Source organism: Scardinius erythrophthalmus (genome assembly GCF_964197995.2).
Source record: "Scardinius erythrophthalmus genome assembly, chromosome: 9".
In the NCBI taxonomy this organism is placed as follows: domain Eukaryota; kingdom Metazoa; phylum Chordata; class Actinopteri; order Cypriniformes; family Leuciscidae; genus Scardinius; species Scardinius erythrophthalmus.
The window spans coordinates 15,554,922-15,574,001 of NC_138229.1; the positions used below are offsets into that span (position 1 = coordinate 15,554,922).

Here is a 19,080-nt window from a genome sequence, read left to right on the forward strand (position 1 = left end):
TTCCCAACCAGTCAGAACTGTAGCTCATGAGTCATTCTAATGAAATGTATCGCAACAGTGCTATGAAAACAAGAGGAGGGACCAGAGAATGCTCTGTGCTCTGCCATAAATGGACCTACTGTACTCCCTCCTAACTTTCTATACTGCTGTGACTTAAGAACCAGGTCATTTACACAGGAATTGAAACTTTTTACATTTCTTTTTTTTCGTATGGTTTTTCATTTCAATCCGAGTATGAGGTAATCTTTGCGTGTAGGACTTTTGGAGGGGGGTATATTTCTCAAAACAGGGAACTACTCCTTTCAGAAATGATGCAAATGTACAGTCACATGAATTTGTGCTGAACCTTGAAACTCAGCTTCCTGTCTTCACTCACGCACATCACCCCACCCATCCCTCCCACTGTCACTTTTATATTTAGATCAGTAAACTCAGAGAGGTGGAAAGTAATGAGTTAGTAATGGAACATTTATGAATCAAAATCGGTGTGCTTTCATAAATAGAATTTTAAAACTTTAAAAATTTGTTTGGGTTATCCATGTTTAAAGTTAGACTAGTCAAAATGCACCATGACTGTACCTCACCTTATTTTCATTTAAAGAGCCTACATTGTTAGGCTAACAAACTTCATGGAAGAATAGTTTATGCTCATGTTTTTTCATTGGTCTGTTTTTATCATATGCCATCACTGATGTTTTGCTTCATTTCCTGTTCTGCTGATCACCAAACTACAGTAAAATGCAAAAGTGGCTTGTTGCTTTGTTCTATACTTTAATAAATCGTGCTTTTTCAAACATAAAACAATAATACTTTAAGCATACATTTTCTTAATACATTTAATTTTCTTAAATGTCCACTCAAATACTGTAGTTCAATCATTTTAATAACATTAGTCCAATTGTTTGAGACATGTAGTTAGGACTATAGTTTGTGCAGTGTATATTATTTTTTATTTAATGTCTTAAAGTGAAAGTCCACCCATAAAATCGTCATCATTTACTTATCCTTATGTTGTTCCAAACCTGTATGACTTACTTTCTTCTTTGGAGCACAAAAGAAGATATTTTGAAGAACTTTGCTAACAAACAGTTTCCGACTCGTTTCCCATTGACTTTAATTGTACGGACAAAAAAATACAATGGAAGTCAATGGGAACCGAAACGGTTTGGCTTTCAGCATTCTTCAATCTCTTGTGGTCAGCAGAAGAAATGCATGCATGCAGGTCTGGAACAACACGAGGGTGAGTAAATGAAAATGTTTGGGTAATCCTTTAACATTATCTAAGCCGTCTCAAACTTTCAGATTTTTATTTAGATTATTGCAACAGTCTTGTTAACACAATATCTCATGATGTTAGGTAGTCTAAACATATGACAGTATTGTTGATATTCAGAATATCAGCCTAAATGACCCAATATAGCAAGTAGCTTAGAAGAGATGATCACAGAGATTGTGGCTGTATGTGTGAATGTTTACTTCCGCTTTTGAGAACATGAACTGAAATGCCCAACAATACTGTACACATTTTTTATCTTTTATTATAAGAGATAGTAAGAACAAGGTCAATGCAATTTTTTAAGTTATGTTTTACAACGTCATTTCAGCTGACAACAGAAAGCTTAAAATAGAATGATTAATATGGGCCAAACTCGCTCTAGGATTGGATTTAGCCTGGACCATATTGAGGCCAAAAAGACAGAATAGTTTCAAAATAATGCATCCCATGAAAGGCCATTTGAATACATGCGTATTATTGGGTTTCCAGCCCTAAAGGGCACTTCTGTGGTTTTTGCACCGAATGTTGTGACATCTTGATAAAAGGACAAAAGCTCGGGCATGCTCAATACAAGAAGGTTGATGTTGCCTGAGAGCATGAATTCCAACATGGCTGAGGAACTCAGAAAAGCCTGCTTTTGTACTAAGAGCTCCTTTCTGGAAAGCTTTATTTCATCCATCAAGTTGAAGTGTGCACTGGAAATCCAAGCAATATCTTGTCAACAATCGTCACGCATGTCACAAAATGAGGTGCAATATGAACTTTTTGTTAATTACAATCAAAACGGTGACTAATCCATAATTTAAAGATTAAAAAAGTTTATAGTTTACAATTTATATTGACCCTAAACGAACCACAAAGTGGTTTACATACTGGTAGGATTGAATAATCTCATTCTGAAAAATAACATACATTTAAAGACAGGTACTAGTATCTTAATATTAAAATAAGCTCTAATGCTTTGCATGACTGATGAACCAACATAAAAATATTTTATACTTTTATAGCAGTAAATAACACTATTACAGTATGCCATAGCTCTTTAAAAGCATGCAGCTTTTTTGATTTCTCAGCACCGCTGACCTGTCAAGGTCAGGTAAAAGAAACTTCAAATAAAGACACATTACTTCTTTTAGCAAATCTTTATCCTTCTGTTTAGGAATCACCTGCAACTGAATGAAGCTTACCTTTAGATGTACATTGATCGCCGGTGTTTCCTCCACAGCATGTGCATGAACTGGCCCTGAACGTACCTCCACTTGTTCTGTTGAAGCTGTTCCAGAGATTTGAACTTGGTTTCTGATTTAACCCCCGTATGTGTGTGTGTGTGTGTGTGTGTGTGTGTGCTGCCATTAGTGAGTCCTCCTACAGGCAGCCGCCCTGCCTCTTATTCTGGTGTCAGGAGTGATTAGTTTGCAGCGTTCAGTGACTTGTGAAGATTTGGGGGTGGTGTGCTATGCCTACTTACATCAGACTCACCCTGGGCACGGTGCATACAGGGACCAAGAGCTCTGATAATAGAGCGAAGAGGTTCTGATGCCAGAGGGGTCAACCATTTCAAGAGCCCTTCCGGTTGATGATCAGGCTATAAAGTGTTTTATCGGGACACTTTTAAGTATGCACAGTAAATATCTGCGGCATGGCTCTTATTTTTTACCTCCTACCTCAGAGAAAGCATTGAAAAGGCAAGCATTAATGTTACTTAATACAAGCCTCAGCAAGTCAGTTCAAGACTTCTGTCCACCCGCCTTATTTAGATAAAAGGGGTTATTACAGCTGTAGCGCTGAACAGAATCACATACAAAGAGGATTTCTTGTGTATTTTTGGATCATAAATTAACACCTAGCAAGAGTGTGTCTATGGCTGTGAAGCGTGTGACGCAGCATTAGGAGAGTAGCACATAAAAACGGTACATAAAATTCTGTCACCAAGCAACCACCATTGATAAAGCATCCTTTCTGTACTCAACACGCCCCGTTCTTCTCAACGTTTCCTACAGGAGCATATATTTTCATATCATTTTTTTATGCAGAGGCCATGCATATTCAGACTAACAGCATGATTGTGAGTGTTATCCACAGCCTATAATACAGTTCAACAGTGATGTTGTTTTCGACACATTATATCCAAAGTGCTTCCACATTGAATGCCATCGCTTTGCCAAATGCACTTTAGCACATCTAAAGATTCACTCAACTGCAGAACCAGGTGACTGCTTGTTCTTGTTGAAAAGGAGTGAATCCTAGTGCTGTTTTCTTTACTATACTATTATTATTAGAACAACAACAACTAATTTACTGTATATGTAAAGCCCAATGTTCATTTGACTATGAAATAGAAGCTGAGTCCCTACTGGGGCATAGTTGAAATAGACAGATCGCAGATTTTATTAATGAATTTGTTACATTTTTTATTATGATTTTAGTGTCAATACACAGACATGAATTAGTCACTTTAACAGTGACTTATTTATTTCACTAGTTTGAAAGGTACATTTAAGAGGAAAGCCTCAGTGCTTTGCAAAGCTTCAGTTAACCTTCACCACAGTTCAATAATATTGAGTAACTTACTTTTTAGATGCAATTTTGCATTACTTTGTGTATTTTTGCTCGACCAATGATAATTCCAAAGGAAGTCAAAAATGAAACGGTTTCGCGTTTCCGAGCAACACAGTTCATGAATCAATGTTTTGAACGAAGCGTTTGAGCGAATGATTCAATGACAAAACTTGCCTCTACCTACTAGTATATCAATGAAAAAAATACTGAAAAATCCCCACCACAAATGCAAAGACTGACATTTTGGGCCCTATTTTAACAATCTGAAACGCAAGTGTCAAAGCGCAAAGCGCAAGTAACTTTGTGGGCGGGACATAAATGACTCTTGCGCCAGGCGCAAATCTAAAATGGGTTGGTCTGAAGTAGCTTCATTATTCATAGGTGTGGTTTGGGCGTAACGTGAAATAAACCAATCAGAGAGTCATCTCACATTCCCTTTAAGAGCAGGCGTGCTTTTTCTAAAGCGGATTCCTATTGTAACGGCGGATTTGCCAGGCGCGCGCCAGGAGCGGTTCACAGCCGAGGAGAGCAACGCTCTCGTCAGGGACGTTGGGGATGGAGAAACCCTGCCAAATTAACTTCGGTTAAAAAGGCGTATGATAATTTGGGTAAATGTGTAAGCTAGATGTATGCTTTTTAGGCCGCTGTCAGTAGCCTAAAAGAGGCCTAGAAATAGGGTTTCGTTCCACCAAGTGGGGCACTACTTTTTCTTTTGCTCAATTTGTTCAACGTTAATAAAAGGTATCCAAGAAAAAAGTTTTATAGACAAAAAAACAAAACGCTTGACTTGTGTGTATGTGCGTGATGGGTAGGTTAAGGGGTCGGGTTAGTGTGTGGGTGTGGGTGTGTGTGTGTGTGAGAGAGAGAGAGAGAGATGGGTAGGTTTAGGGGTCAGGTTAGTGTGTGGGTGTGGGTGTGTGTGTGTGTGAGAGAGAGGGATGGGTAGGTTTAGGGGTCAGGTTAGTGTGTGTGTGTGTGTGTGTGTGTGTGTGTGTGTGTGAGAGAGAGAGATGGGTAGGTTTAGGGGTTGGGTTAGTGTGTGTGTGTGAGAGAGATTGGTAGGTAAATAAATAAATCAAAATTAAATCTTGTTTACAATAATCATTCCTGTGAATATGTACATGTAGTGCAGTTACTGCTCGTGTATGCAAATTAACAATTCACCATTAAATGGGGGGGGGGGGGGGTTTAGTAACTAAACTGAATTTTGACAACATGTTACAATGTTTATATGGTACAATTTCTGGTAAGCTAAGTTTTTTTTTTTTACAAATTTCTTAAAGAAATTTCACGATTTCAATTCAATTCTTGTGATTTGATTTAATGTTGACCCATTTGGATAAATATTAGGTACACAAGATAGGCGTTCATTTTTCTCAAGAAAAATAGGCTACACACAGACAGCCCTATCAGCTGGTAGTATTATTTAAGGTTAAAAATAACTCAAATTAAATATAATGTGTTTTTTATTATAATAACAACTTTATTTAATGATATAAGTACAAATATAATAAATATGTAATATAGTACACATATTTAGCAAAATACTCTCTATAGCTCTTTTTCTAGCCAACTAACGTGCCTATATTATGGTCAATAAATGGCTTTCCTGAGAATGGATGTGTGGTGTGAGAGCGTGTGAAAAGTGTCAATTGCGTGAGTCTCACGGTGAATGCGTGAGAGTTGGGAGTTCTGTTATTATATTTTGGCTTAATTCTATTTGTTATTCAGATTTTACCTCAAATATTACCTTTGAATTGGAACAACATAATGAGAAGTAATAATTGGGATGTTAATGTTACAGTAGAAGTTTTCTTGATAATCTTATCATGTTTACTGTCCCTAGATAGCAACTTCAGTTATATCACACATTTCAAACTGTTTTAAAATTTCAAAATTTTATTTTGTACTTCAAGTGGTAATTCGGCATTTTTGGGTTTATATGATAAGGTTTGAAAGTGCAAAATTCCCTGTTTTCCCTTTTTTTCAAAATGGGCACCTTTAGCATAATTTTTCTCAAAAACTTCAAGATTGTGTGTGGAGAACTTTTTCCTAAGGAATCTCTATATATTTCTGATATTAAATATGTGGAACGAAACCCTATTTCTAGGCCTCTTTTAGGCTACTGACAGCAGCCTATCTCTCTCTCCTCACACACACTCACACACTAACCTGACCCCTAAACCTATCCATCTCTCTCTCTCTCTCTCTCTCTCTCACACACACACACACACACACTAACCCGACCCCTAAACCTACCCATCTCTCTCTCTCTCACACACCCACACACTAACCCGACCCCTTAACCTACCCATCACGCACATACACACAAGTCAAGCGTTTTTTTGTCTATAAAACGCCGATATCAGGCCGGGTGAAACCGGTAGTTGTTGGGACATCAGAGACCAGGAGGGCAACATGTTTATTAGCAATAGCTAACGTTAGCTCCGTAGTGTCCGACGTTTTGAGCCATTCCTACGCACATTGCTTGATTTTTTCCCATCGGACTTCAGTAAAGGGCTGCGGACCCTTGCGCTCCCTGGGCGGTTCAGTGCAAAAAAGGAGGCGTGTTCCAGCGCAAACGTCCCTTCATGCTATTTTGCAGGTTTAGAAAACAATTGCGCAACTAACCAGGAAAAATAGTTTTAAGTCAGTGGCGCGTTGCGCATGTTATTCATATGCTATTTTAAGGGCGCATGCTTGGCCATAATCAATGTAGCGGGTGCACAACACGCATACACTTTGATTCTCTCATCTACACAGAAGCAGCAGTTTTCATTTTTGCAAATCATACATTATTATGATAGATAGATAGATAGATAGACAGACAGACAGACAGACAGACAGATAGATAGATAGATAGATAGATATATAGATAGATAGACAATTTATTATAAAAGCATACATCTAGCTTACACATTTACCCAAATTATCATACGCCTTTTTAACCGAAGTTAATTTGGGTGGGTTTCTCCATCCCCAACGTCCCTGACGAGAGCGTTGCTCTCCTTGGCTGTGAACCGCTCCTGGTGCGCGCCTGGCAAATCCGCCGTTATAATAGGAATCCGCTTTAGAAAAAGCGCGTCTGCTCTTAAAGGGAATGTGAGATGACGCTCTGATTGGTTTATTTCACGTTACGCCCAAACCACACCTATGAATAATGAAGCTACTTCAGACCAACCCATTTTAGATTTGCGCCTGGCGCAAGAGTCATTTATCCCGCCGGGAAAATAGCAACAGCGCCAAGACCCGCCCACAAAGTTACTTGCGCTTTGCACTTTGACACTTGCGTTTCAGATCGTTAAAATAGGGCCCTAAACTATTTTTTCCTGGTTAGTTGCGCAATTGTTTTCTAAACCTGCAAAATAGCATGAAGGAACGTTTGCGCCGGAACAAGCCTCCTTTTTTGCGCTGAACCGCCCAGGGAGCGCAAGTTCATTCCCTAGTTTAGCCACGTGCTTCTGTGGAGGGAAAAGTGCGCTTTGCGCGGGTGCAAAATAGGAATGATACATGCGTCGGTATACAAAGTCAATTGCGCTGGGTGCAAGATAGGGCCCTTTGTCTTTTACGCGCAAACACAGACAAGAGGAACGATACAAACAGCGAAATATCAAGTGCGGATGGAAAGCCCCACCACTCGGTCGCTGCAGAATGAGTAGCCAATGCTTTAAAAAAAAAAAGGTTAATCATTTATAGGATTTTAATTGGCAACAGAACATGCAATGGTTATTTAAAAATATCCCCCAAATCACTTCACAATCAAACTCAGATTTTGTATTTTGAATATTTTATTAATGTGTAGAAAATGTATTAAAAAAGGAACTATACAGCACATTTTAAGTTAAACTAGAGCTAATTCGATCTGTTACAATAATATCCAAGGTTATCTGACAATGTGGTTAGCAAGTTAGGGAAAAATGTCTCAAATACTGTTTTTGCACACATTGCCTGCGTCATTAGTGTTCATGCTAAACACATTTTCATTTAGGTACAAAATGTAGGGGATTATTACAATATCCTACTGTTCAAAATGAAATAAAAGTACACGAGTGGTAAAATGACCAGATCGCCTGCATAACACAGAGTTAGAGTTCCAAGTGTTATGTGTAACATGTTTTTAAGTGTTTTCCATGGTGAATGTTGAGCCATAAGTGGTTTGGTGGATAGGAGGCATGTCAGAATGGAAGGGGACTTGAAGTGTCTCCACCATATGCTGAGTCAATGAATAATGAAGGAAAACCTGCCTCTGTCTCTCTCTTGAGAAGCGGTCAATCACAAACTGAAGTCTCTATTCCTCTTTCAAAAATAACTAGAAGGGCTGCTTTCGTGGGAACCACAAACAATTAGTTTGCTGAAGAAAACGGTTAGAAAACACAAGAAGGTACACATATTTCCACCCATGTTCTCCACAGAACAGTAAATGGATAAAACGATGCCTTCTGGTGCATGCAAAATGTAAGTCTTTTTCAGTGTTCAATGCAATTAGCTTGAGCTGATTAAGAACTGACTTGGTTTCTATTTCCCATCCCAGCTGTTGCTACACTCTCTAATCTTACCCCTCAAAAAGATAAGAAAAAATAGAAGCATAGGAAAAGGGTAGAAACTCTTTGAAAACATCATAGTGTTGTCTCTCAGAAGAGGCTCATTAGGAGATCTGCGACTATAGGAAACAGGTGTTGTTAGAGAAGCAGAACGCTGGAGACCTGAAAAAAATGATCTATGCAGAGCATGCAGATATATTGAAGCACAAGAATCTGAATTTTCTTGGTGTTCTCGGAGACTTCTTGGTGTTTGGGACCACGTACTGTTATATTTTCTGTGGTGACAGTAACATTTGATGTTATCGAAACCCAAAAATATTCTTCAAAATTCTCCTTTTGTGTTCCAAAAAAAAGCAAAAAAAGAGAGCAAAGTTTGGAACAGCATGAGAGCGAGTCAATCATTTTCAGTTTTTGGTTTTGCACTAAATTGAAATGCAGAATAAAATGTAGATCTTTAAAATGTTTTAATTGAATCCCAGCATACCTGTATTATGCTACTGTTGTTTCAGTACTTTCAAAAAGTTAATTAGACAAAAACACCCTCTAGTTCAGAAATGAGAGAGAGAGATTTGCTACTAGAAAAAGAAATATCACTTGCTGCATGAGGTAAGTGTTACACTGCATGAGGAAAGGTTTAGAAAAATATCTCATGGTTGCACTCCTTTCCTTCACAAACCTTTCAGTCACTGTACAAAATACATTGAGGCCATGTTAAACTACAGAATTAAATAATATATTTTTGTCAGGTACAAAACGTTAAAGAAGAAAGACTATGTTCTAAGTTGCACTATAGGAGTTGCATTGCTTTTATGACCTATTGTGTATATGCCAAGCCTTAAAAGCTCAAGCCCGACTGCTAGTCAGCATCCATTTTAGACTGACTCTGAATGAAAGGAATAGAAACATCTATGAAAAGAACCCTTCAGATGGTCTTCTCTCTGCAGTGGTAAACACAGACTGCATTTCTCCTGCACTCAACTATGAATTGCTATTAACCTAAATGATTTACAAAGACACAGATGGACACAATTATTCTACAGGAACAAAAACATTTGAAACACTGTAAAGCATGGAGTGTGTGACGGAGCTATGCAAAAATTCTCCATATGAGTTCTTCATATGTACATATCAGTGCTCTCAGGCCAGCTTATATGTTCATTTAGACAGATCTAAATAAAACACTGATGTGGGATGATGTGATATTTTTACTCCTAATCAGGGGTTCGTTTCCCAAAAGCATCGTTAGCCAACAATGTTCGCAAGTTCCGTCGTTATCAGCATAGTTCAACGAGTCAGTGTTTCCCGAAACCATCGTTCTAACGAACATTCGCAAACAGCATCGCAAAGTTGTGTAGTTGGAACGACAGCTCTCCACCTGTGGTTAGAAGCATAGTTTCTAGTTTGCATTACATGTTGACTAAATAAATCCTTATCTTGAGCAAAATAAGCAAGATGACATTCAGTACAACCTGTGTCTTTTATTTTGAATACATACAAATGTCATTTACGTCTTTTAGTTTGTCAAGAGATTTAAAGCACCGTTTTTGAAGAGTGCGCATGTGCGAACGTGCTCTACTGTGTAAGAACGAGCCTATGATTGAATCTGGAAATAATGCAAAATAACTGAGAAAAATGAGAAATAGTCCTCAGATGCCATGTCTGTAATTTATAGCAAAACATCTAGCGTTAATTCGATCTCAAACAGATTCATTAAAAGAAGTTATTACTCCACCACGTGCGTGACGTCATAAACCAACGTGGTTGAACGACCACTTTGCGACAATACGGTTTCAGGAAACAGTCGTGACTAGCTAGTTGATTTCTTCAACGATGCATCGAACTATGGTCGTTAAGCAGAGAGTTACGTCATTGTTCGGGAAACGCACCCCAGCCTTGCAAAAAATAGTACAATTTAAAATAAATTAAAATATGGGACAAATTATTTGATTGAAAAGCATTTTTGTTTCAGATTAGTCTGAATTGCCCTCAGATACTGAATAGTTCTTTGGTTTCTGAGGTTTCAATGATGATAGAATTTTGTGTTCAACAGTACCATGGCCAATTGTTAATATAAATTTAAATATGAGATGAAATTAGGCTTAGTCCAGTAAATGCAAAATCTAACACTGTGATGGGTCACATGAACATGAAAATCATTCAGTTAAGCTACTATTTAAAGGTATTTCTCATCATTTATAAAAATAGAAGCATCTCATTTTTAGGGGCATTCATTTTTCCCCAAAATCTTTTATCTCAAAGGGAGAAATGATCTATTTTCTTCATTTAATGAGGTTCTTTTCTTAGGCCTCACACTGTAAACGTGCTGAACAATACCGAAACTTAGTCTTCATTCTCCCAGAACTGAACAAATTGCATTACACATAAGAAAGTCACCGAACCTCAAGGTTTAGTTTACAACCAACATTCGTCAAGGGGGTTTTGTCATTCAAAGATTTAAATAAGTTACATCGCTCCTTGTGTCCTCCTCGCCCCATTTAAAAATAGAAACAGCTAGTAGGACGGTGGATTAATGGGTGGACCTCCTCCGCTTGCCACTGATGCTGCGGTAGTTGAAAGGTCTCATCTTCATCTCCACAAAAGGGATGGAAAATTCATGGCCTTTCCAGTGATACCAGTTTATACCCTGCGGAAGTCAAACACATAATGTTAATACACAAACAGTTATATTAACTAAAGCGATCTCATAAAATGTCGTTCTAGTACAGATACACTTTCATATGTTTAGACAGAAAATTAAACATAAAATATCAACATACTGACATTGTATTAGCATTTTAAACTCTTTCACTCTATGTACTTATAACTTAATTGCATAAATGTTTATGAATCTCATGAAATTCAAAGAATTATAAGATTATAAGAATGTTAAGAAAAAAAGCGAGCAGGTATTGCCGGTGCGACCGCCGACCCCAGGGGGTTAAAGGATGCACCTCTATTAAAATCCTAGTAAGCCAATAACTATTTTCATGTTATATCCAATAACTCATAAAAATAAAAAATACAACACCAAAAATCTGTGAAAAAAAGTGAAATTGGGCTTCACAACATCAATGGATAGTCTGAAAATGGATATTAGTTTTAAGATTTGCTATTTAACATTGTTATAAAATAATTCGTTTTTTTTTAAATAATCAGTGTTAGATGACGGCAAAGGTAATCTAAATGTAACAATATTGGAAATGAGCATAACATTTAAATACAGACCAACAACTATTAAACATATCTAATATCCAGTAACTGATATACAATATTGTGAAACCATACTGAATTCATAGGTTAATTTTATGGAATTTATGGAATTGTGCAATGAACCAGTTTCAGTTTTGCCGGAAAAGTTGCAAAGATCTGTACAATCTGTAGATAAGTTGTACATAAGAAAAATGTTTTTAGATGCTGTCAGTATGTTGATAATGTACATTTCAGTATCAATCCAAAAGCACAAAAACATACGTTTACAATTTATGTACAAAAAGCAATTGTCTAGCAATTCAATGTTATTACTACTGAAATACCTCACAAAGTCAAGAACACCTCTCAAAAGAATATTTTTTATATTATAGGCCTTTATTAGTTTTCAGAGTGTTAACCTCTGCTTTTATGAAAAAAATATCACAGATACCAATGGGAAATATGACCTTATCGTTTACAAGCTACACCAACCCGCTAACGCTTGTGAGAAAGCTGAAATGAAAGCAGACAGCGAGACAACAGGACATGACACAACACAGTTAAGCAAGGACGGATCTACGGTATTTTTACCCATTGGCCTGTGAATCTCACTTATCAAGCTTTATTTGCTTTCAGTTTGCTTCCAAATGCTCTTGCATGTTTCCTGTCTTTAGCGCTTGCCCTTGCAAATAAAACCACAAAGAATGAGTCACAACTAACAAAGGCCCTGTAGGTGTAAGATTAAATAGCTGAATTAAGATGTAATCAAAGTACTAAGTTCCTGTGAGAGTTTGCATGTGTAGGCAGTTTGTGCCTACTTGTTACTCCATAGGTGGGGGAAACAATGCATGTATAAAGGTGCGGTAACATTAGCGAAATGCAAAAAAGGCCCATTGTCTATTGTCAATAGTGTAGTGATGTATGAAGCACAGCTCACGCATAAGTCACTTTCAAACCAAGCAGCTTTCTGTTGGTCAACACAGCAAATCCAGATGTCTTTTGTCCTCACTCGAAATTCCCTATTGCGTTGATTTCTATTGAACTGACTGGATTTCGCCTGAGACGATTCGCAGAACAACGGTAAATGTGACCGCACCTTTAGACTAATTATGTGGATATACCAGACATTTCAGTCCAGTGCTTAGGACTACCTGGCTATGTCTGGACTCTCCGTATTTTCCGTTAAGGTTGGCCCGATGACAGTTTTTGTACCACCACGCTCCCTTGTAGGACAGTGCACAGTTGGTGACAGCAATGTCATTGTCCTTGTCCTTGGTAGAGAAAGGTCTGCTCTGGTGGTAGCTCAGAGAGTCACCTGGGGTAAAAAGAGACCATAATTACAATTGATAGGCTTAAATATCCAAAACCAATCTGGAGAGATCATCTTTGGGTTGTTTAAATGAATAAAAAAACGAGTTATTTCCTTTCAATGTATTTAAAATGAATGCCCAAATGTCCTCCGGCCGCACCTGCAGTGCCATTATACTCTCCTATCCTCAGTTTGTAGAGGCTCTTGGAATCTCCGATGGAAAACCTGTCATAGTTGGCATATGCAGACTCCTGGCCGTCTTTCATGTCGATGCGGAGCTCGTAACGACCTTGAGCTGCAATCTTCTGAATGCTGTCCAACCCTGCATGGAGAAATGGAAAAAAAAAAAAGTTCTGAAGAACACACCTAGAACACTATCTACCATCCAGCCATCCCATCTCTGTGTTCCAGCCCCTTAACATGTGAAAATGTTGTCTTCAAATATGGTCCACACTGATAAGAGTCCATAATTTAATATAAAAGCCGTGCTTGTTTGGTGGTCCATCTCACTCTCTCTGACTCTTATATGTTCTGAAGATAAGGAGCAAAAGACTGCAGATAAACAGTCTGTTTATTGAAGATAATCAAATTTTCTGACTGTGCAGTGGAGAAATGCCCTGTCTGGCTAAAGACACAATCACTTTTTGATAGCGTAGATGTCTCCTGATAATAGAACTCCATCTATTTCGTGAGTGTCTACAAGGATGTGCTGAACTGTAACTAAGCCCTTAAACTCACCTCAGGATTTAAAGCCATAGAATGAACCTAGGAAGCAGAAGGCTGATGAACTGTAAAAGTGAGGGAAAACGATCTGAATCACCTGACATGGTCAAAGAGCATCTTTAAGGGCAGCCATGTTGTAATGAGATTAGTAAAAAATGCGGTGGGGGAACCTCATTAAATAGCAGCATGAACACCATTTTTTTTACTGACCCAATCAGTACAATCCCAGCAAGAGACTGTGTTTTTACTTGATTAAAATCAGCCAGGCATCACATGGCAAGATATCTAAAATATTACAGAATCATATTACTTTTAATCACCATTTTGGGCCAAGTACTGCACTTTTAACAGCACACTGCACATTTTATTATTATTTATTATTATTATTATTATACATATTATTTTATTATATTATATATACCTCACAAAATTTTATTAGATGTTTGCTTAAAACAGGAAAATGCATTTGCCGAAGGTGTAATCAACATAATAAAAAAGGATAGAATCAATATAATTATATATATATATATATATATATTTATTTTTATTTATTTTTTTACTGGAAAACAAGACAGTGAAATGTGTAAAAACTGTATTAGTGAGTAAAAATAACCAGTTAGTCAGACTGGTTAATGTGGTAAATACAGTCTGCACACCAATTATCATAGCATTATTTCAAGCAGAAACTGAAAATGCATAACATCATTCCAGTGTCCTGAGTAAAAAAAAAAAAAAACATTCTAATTTTCAAATGTGTTGCAAAGAAAATAATCTTTTTTTTCTCAGTTCAGGAAGACTGCAAATCTCTTGGAATAATGGCAAACAGACTAGCGGAGTCTATTACTTTTAACACCATATCTCTACAGTACTGTCCTATCTGCATGGTTGAACTCCAGCCCCATTTCTTAAATATACCATTCAGAAGTAACTGACTGTCATCATGACCAGGTGAGGAATTACAAGGAAAGCCCAGGGACCATGGAGAAGTAACAAGTACCACAGGAAAACAGACATGCTCTCTTCTTTGAATGCTCGAATGAAGCAGGGCAGCAAAGTTTATCTGCCAGGTTGTGTGGTTGATGAACATATAGTGTTTGTAGTCCAGTTTAGTTGTATTTGCAAAAAAAAAAGGTGTGTAGTACATGACAAGTCTTTCATCATTACAAAAATAACTTCACATTACATAACAGCTGGGCTGAAAAGCAAAAAACTCAACACAATAATATATAAATAGCTGACACAAAGTTGTGATACCATAAACAACCTACAGTTAACACCATGTTTCCACCAGACCAAGCAGAGTGTCTCACTGTTGAAAAACTAACTACATATATATATATATATATATATATATATATATATATATATATATATATATATATATATATATATATATATATATATAATGTAAGCACTCATCTATGACGCAGTACACAGAATAGACTGTTTTCATCTTGGTGTCTGGTTTTTTTTTTTTTTAAATCACGCTGTGGTTATACAGCGGTATAGCAAAATATCTACTGGTCCCAGAATATACCACCTAGCCCTGCTAATTATTACCTTGGTAAGAAAGCATACTTGTGATTACGGCAGTTGCATTTACCACAATGATAGCAATGTCTACTCCAACAGCCACAAAGTGATTTCATTGTGTTAAATGTCTATTGTGTATATAAATGTAGTATGTGAAGATGCCGCTCTTCAAATGTACCAAGAAATGCAGCACTGCTGCAAACAGTGTTTACTTTCTGCTCATGAGCTGAAATCTTTCAAATGTGCTCCTTCCACACTAAATATCGTTATACATATTATTTAGGCCTAAATGTCTGCAGAGGCATAATTTGTAATGTTTACTTTTTATCTGTAAATGAGACAATGCTCTGAAATCCGTGCTGTGCACAAACGTTATTTTTTCCCTGAATTTCAATGAATATAATTATAGCTTTCTAATAAGATTTATGCATCAGGGATAAAAAGGAAAATGGGCTCTATTGTTTTCCATCAAATTGGATTTTGATGAAAATAATTACCGGATCATTTAAACAGAATCTGAAAGCTGAGAGTCACCAGTAACAGACTGAGGGGTTCTGAAGCACAGAGCCGATACAAACACTAGATACTGAATGCAGGAGGACACATGGAGAATTTCAAAGGATGGTGCTTTGATGCAGCCTCTCACAGAGCTAGAAGACTTTGTGTTATTTTCATCTTTATTCAGAGCAGCCCTACACTGTCTCTCATTTGAAAGTATGCTATGTATAATACAAGTAAATAGGAAAGATATACAGTGTCCCTGGAGCAAGTTAGCATTAAGTACTAAGGTAAGGCTAGATGGTTTCCCAAAATATCTATCCAATATTTAAATGAAGCAACCATCTGATTGCTAGTCAAGAGCACTCCTCACTGAGTTACATTTAAAGGGATTGATGCTTAAGTAAAACTCATACATTTGCCAGAAAGTGCTGACCAAATTTAGATCTGCCTGAAGAGTTTAATGGGGCCTAAAACGACCATATTTTTAATGAGTCATTACGTAGCAGCTTTTTTTCCAGGCAGCTCTAACCGCTCTGTCTATAATTCAAGTGTATTTCACGTCTTCTCACCGAGCCAGAATTCATCCTCCAGGTTGCCAAAGCCGATCTTGTAGTCACTCCACTTCCTGGAGAAATCCGTCAAACCGTTCTGACGTCGCTGGAACACCTGAAACACAATCAGCAGAGGTACAGCTGCCGCATAACACTCCTCGCCAATTAAATATAATGCGTTTAGGGCAATATGGAGCACATGAATGGCAATTTATCCCAACAGTCATTTTACTTTGGGATGATGACATCTGCAATAGAGGCAGCTGTGTCGGTGACCCTGCTGAAAAGAACAGAATGAGCAGAATGAATCACCAGCATATGTTGTGTTTTGAACACTGGTCTCTGGTGTGGGATACAGACAAGGCTCAAAATTTACACTTGTTATGCGCCAAAGGCAATTATATAGTTATTTGCCAACTGGCCACTAACTTTATGGTTCAAGTCGAATTGTAAAATTGATTGTCTGGCCTTTGCTGATGTAAGTGGTGTATGTATGTCTCATAAAGAAACTCACCAAATTTTTCCTCAGTAGAAAAATGCATCATCAGAAATATGCTTTTTTTCTCCAGACCTCTGTGCTTTTAATGAGTGACAGACATTGGCTCATTTTTTTTGTGATAATAATAATATGATCTTGTATATGATAATAAAATGTCTAAATAATAAAAATAATATAATACATAACTATATTTGAAAATAATAAATATTTTTTTAAATAAAATTAGAAATGGCTAAATAATCAGTCATAGTACCAAACATTTGTTTTTTAATATAATGAATAACTTCATGTTTTATATATATGTATGTGCATGTGCATGTGTATATGTGTGTGTGTGTGTGTGTGTGTGTGTGTGTGTGTGTGTGTGTGTGTGTGTGTGTGTGTGTGTGTAAGGCCAGTAAAACATTTTTCTTGACAATACATTTTCTCAATTTAACTGCCAGAGAGATATTTTGGACTGGATATATATGTACTGGTGTTGACACCAAGTTCTCAACTAGCTTAAACTAAAACAGCATGTTTCATCTAAAAGTTTGCTTTTGAACAGCATGGCTACACTGGATACTCCAGCACAAACCAGTCTAAAAAACAAAAATGCTGGTCTAAGCTGGTCTTTTCAACAGGGGCCAATCCTATAATATGGCACTGTGGGATTTTGCGTAAATCATACATTGTGCAAAACATATAGACAATACAGACAGGGTTCAGATGTCATAGTCAGATCTCTCACTCACTATCCAGCCGCCTCCGTCGGTGGTCATGTCGCAGTAAACCTGCACACCTTGGCTGAGGTCTCTGTTGATGTAGATGGTGTAGATTCCGCTCAGGTTCTCTCCGTTCAGGAGGTGTTGCGCACAGTTTTGTGGCGTGGGAAACAATCGGTTTCCTGAGGAGGAAAAGGGTTGAGAAACATCCAAAACAACAGAGCAAAAGAAAGCGAAGGGTCACTGGGAGGTTAATGAGTGGTGATTTGCATCACCGCCACGACAATGAAGTGTAAATTTGTTGATTTCTGCCTGAGACAATATGAAATGCTATCTTTGGAAGTCGGGTGCTTGTAAAGTCACAGAAACACAAGGCAATAAATGAGGGTAAAGCAAGATGCGAACAGATGCAATGAATGTGTCGCTACTGATTTGTACTTGATGACGTTGATGGGGCAATAGTGTGCATTTGTACCTAATGAGGTGAACAAACCCGATCGAACCCGAAGTTTACAGGAGATGTGGAAGATTTGCACCTGTTGTGAAAGAAGTAGAAACAATGGCGCTGGTTTCTAATCCTCTGGCGGCTTGCAGTCTCACAGTGTATTCGGTGGTCTCCGCCAGCCCCTCGAGACGAATCCATGTGTCTTCGGCATCTAAGATCAGCTCCTAAAACACAATCAAACACAGTCTACTGATCCGCAGGCACGCAGAGGCATTAGTACATTACCTCTGTTCAAACACTGTAGACCAAAACTAAACAAAGAACTGCTCGGCAGCAGAACAGTTTTGTGGAAAACATGCCTAGAGATAGTACAAAGAACAGCAGCTCTTAGCATTGTGGGTAGGAAAGATATTCCTCATAAACAAACAAAAGACAGATCACAATCACTTTAAGAACTGCCTGACAAATTGTTGTGATCTGAAGCTGCTTACTGTTGGGTGCTTTTCATACAATGCTTTTCCTCCCAGTGTTTTCTTCCATATGATTGGCAGTTCTAAAGCCCTTGATGGGGGAGGAAGAGGCTTATCAGGCACTGGTGCTGCTGGGGAGAAACAGCGTTTCTATTTTGGTCTATAGCTCATGACAGTTCACTTCCCCTCTTTTGTTTTTTAAAAATTCACTTTTATCAAACTAATGTGCCACACATTTTCTGTGCCTTTTCAGAACTATCACTCAGAGGATTTACAGAGGACCTGGATGGACATGCCACACGCCTTTGAAACAACATTTGATTCCATATTCATCCTTTTCCTTTTGATCAATGTGTAATGTGAATTACGCAGCACAGCAGTGTTCTAATGAAGTTGCATTAATGTTTGTCAGTATGCAGAGGATACTGAGCAGGTAATTGTATTAGGGAAGCTTCCATTTGTAGCAGAGTGGGTCCATTTTTATGTTCTCATTTTGATTCCTTTACAATCCTGAATTTGAAAAATAGGCTGAATCAACACATAGTGGATGTAGACTACACTGTATTATTATTTTTGGCAATTCCCATATTGTCTGTTATTATGCCAACCTGGCTCTAATGGAAAGAGAAATATTTTATGTCTAAGATGCACTAGCAGGGTTTAAATCATCTGTGCACCACTGACACCCACTGGACAGATACTAACACTAACAGTTAGAGCTACTAGGTCAGAGTGTTCTGCTGCATTGATTGTGTGCGCGTCTGTGTATAACAACATAAA

The 19,080-nt window shown here is 37.7% G+C and overlaps 1 protein-coding gene across 1 annotated transcript in view; it reads right to left on the bottom strand.

Annotated features, from left to right (window-relative positions):
* Positions 1-7,616: 7,616 nt before the first annotated feature.
* tnr (tenascin R (restrictin, janusin)) overlaps positions 7,617-19,080 on the bottom strand; it is a gene marked incomplete at its 5' end in the record, with an annotated part of 58,927 nt that continues 47,463 nt past the window's right edge. The window contains 6 exons of the mRNA XM_081375168.1: positions 7,617-11,020; positions 12,717-12,880; positions 13,035-13,196; positions 16,201-16,297; positions 17,416-17,567; positions 17,922-18,054. Of these exons, the coding sequence (XP_081231294.1) occupies positions 10,904-11,020; positions 12,717-12,880; positions 13,035-13,196; positions 16,201-16,297; positions 17,416-17,567; positions 17,922-18,054 (825 nt within the window). The 3' untranslated portion in view covers positions 7,617-10,903. The remainder of the gene's footprint in view (positions 11,021-12,716; positions 12,881-13,034; positions 13,197-16,200; positions 16,298-17,415; positions 17,568-17,921; positions 18,055-19,080) is intronic.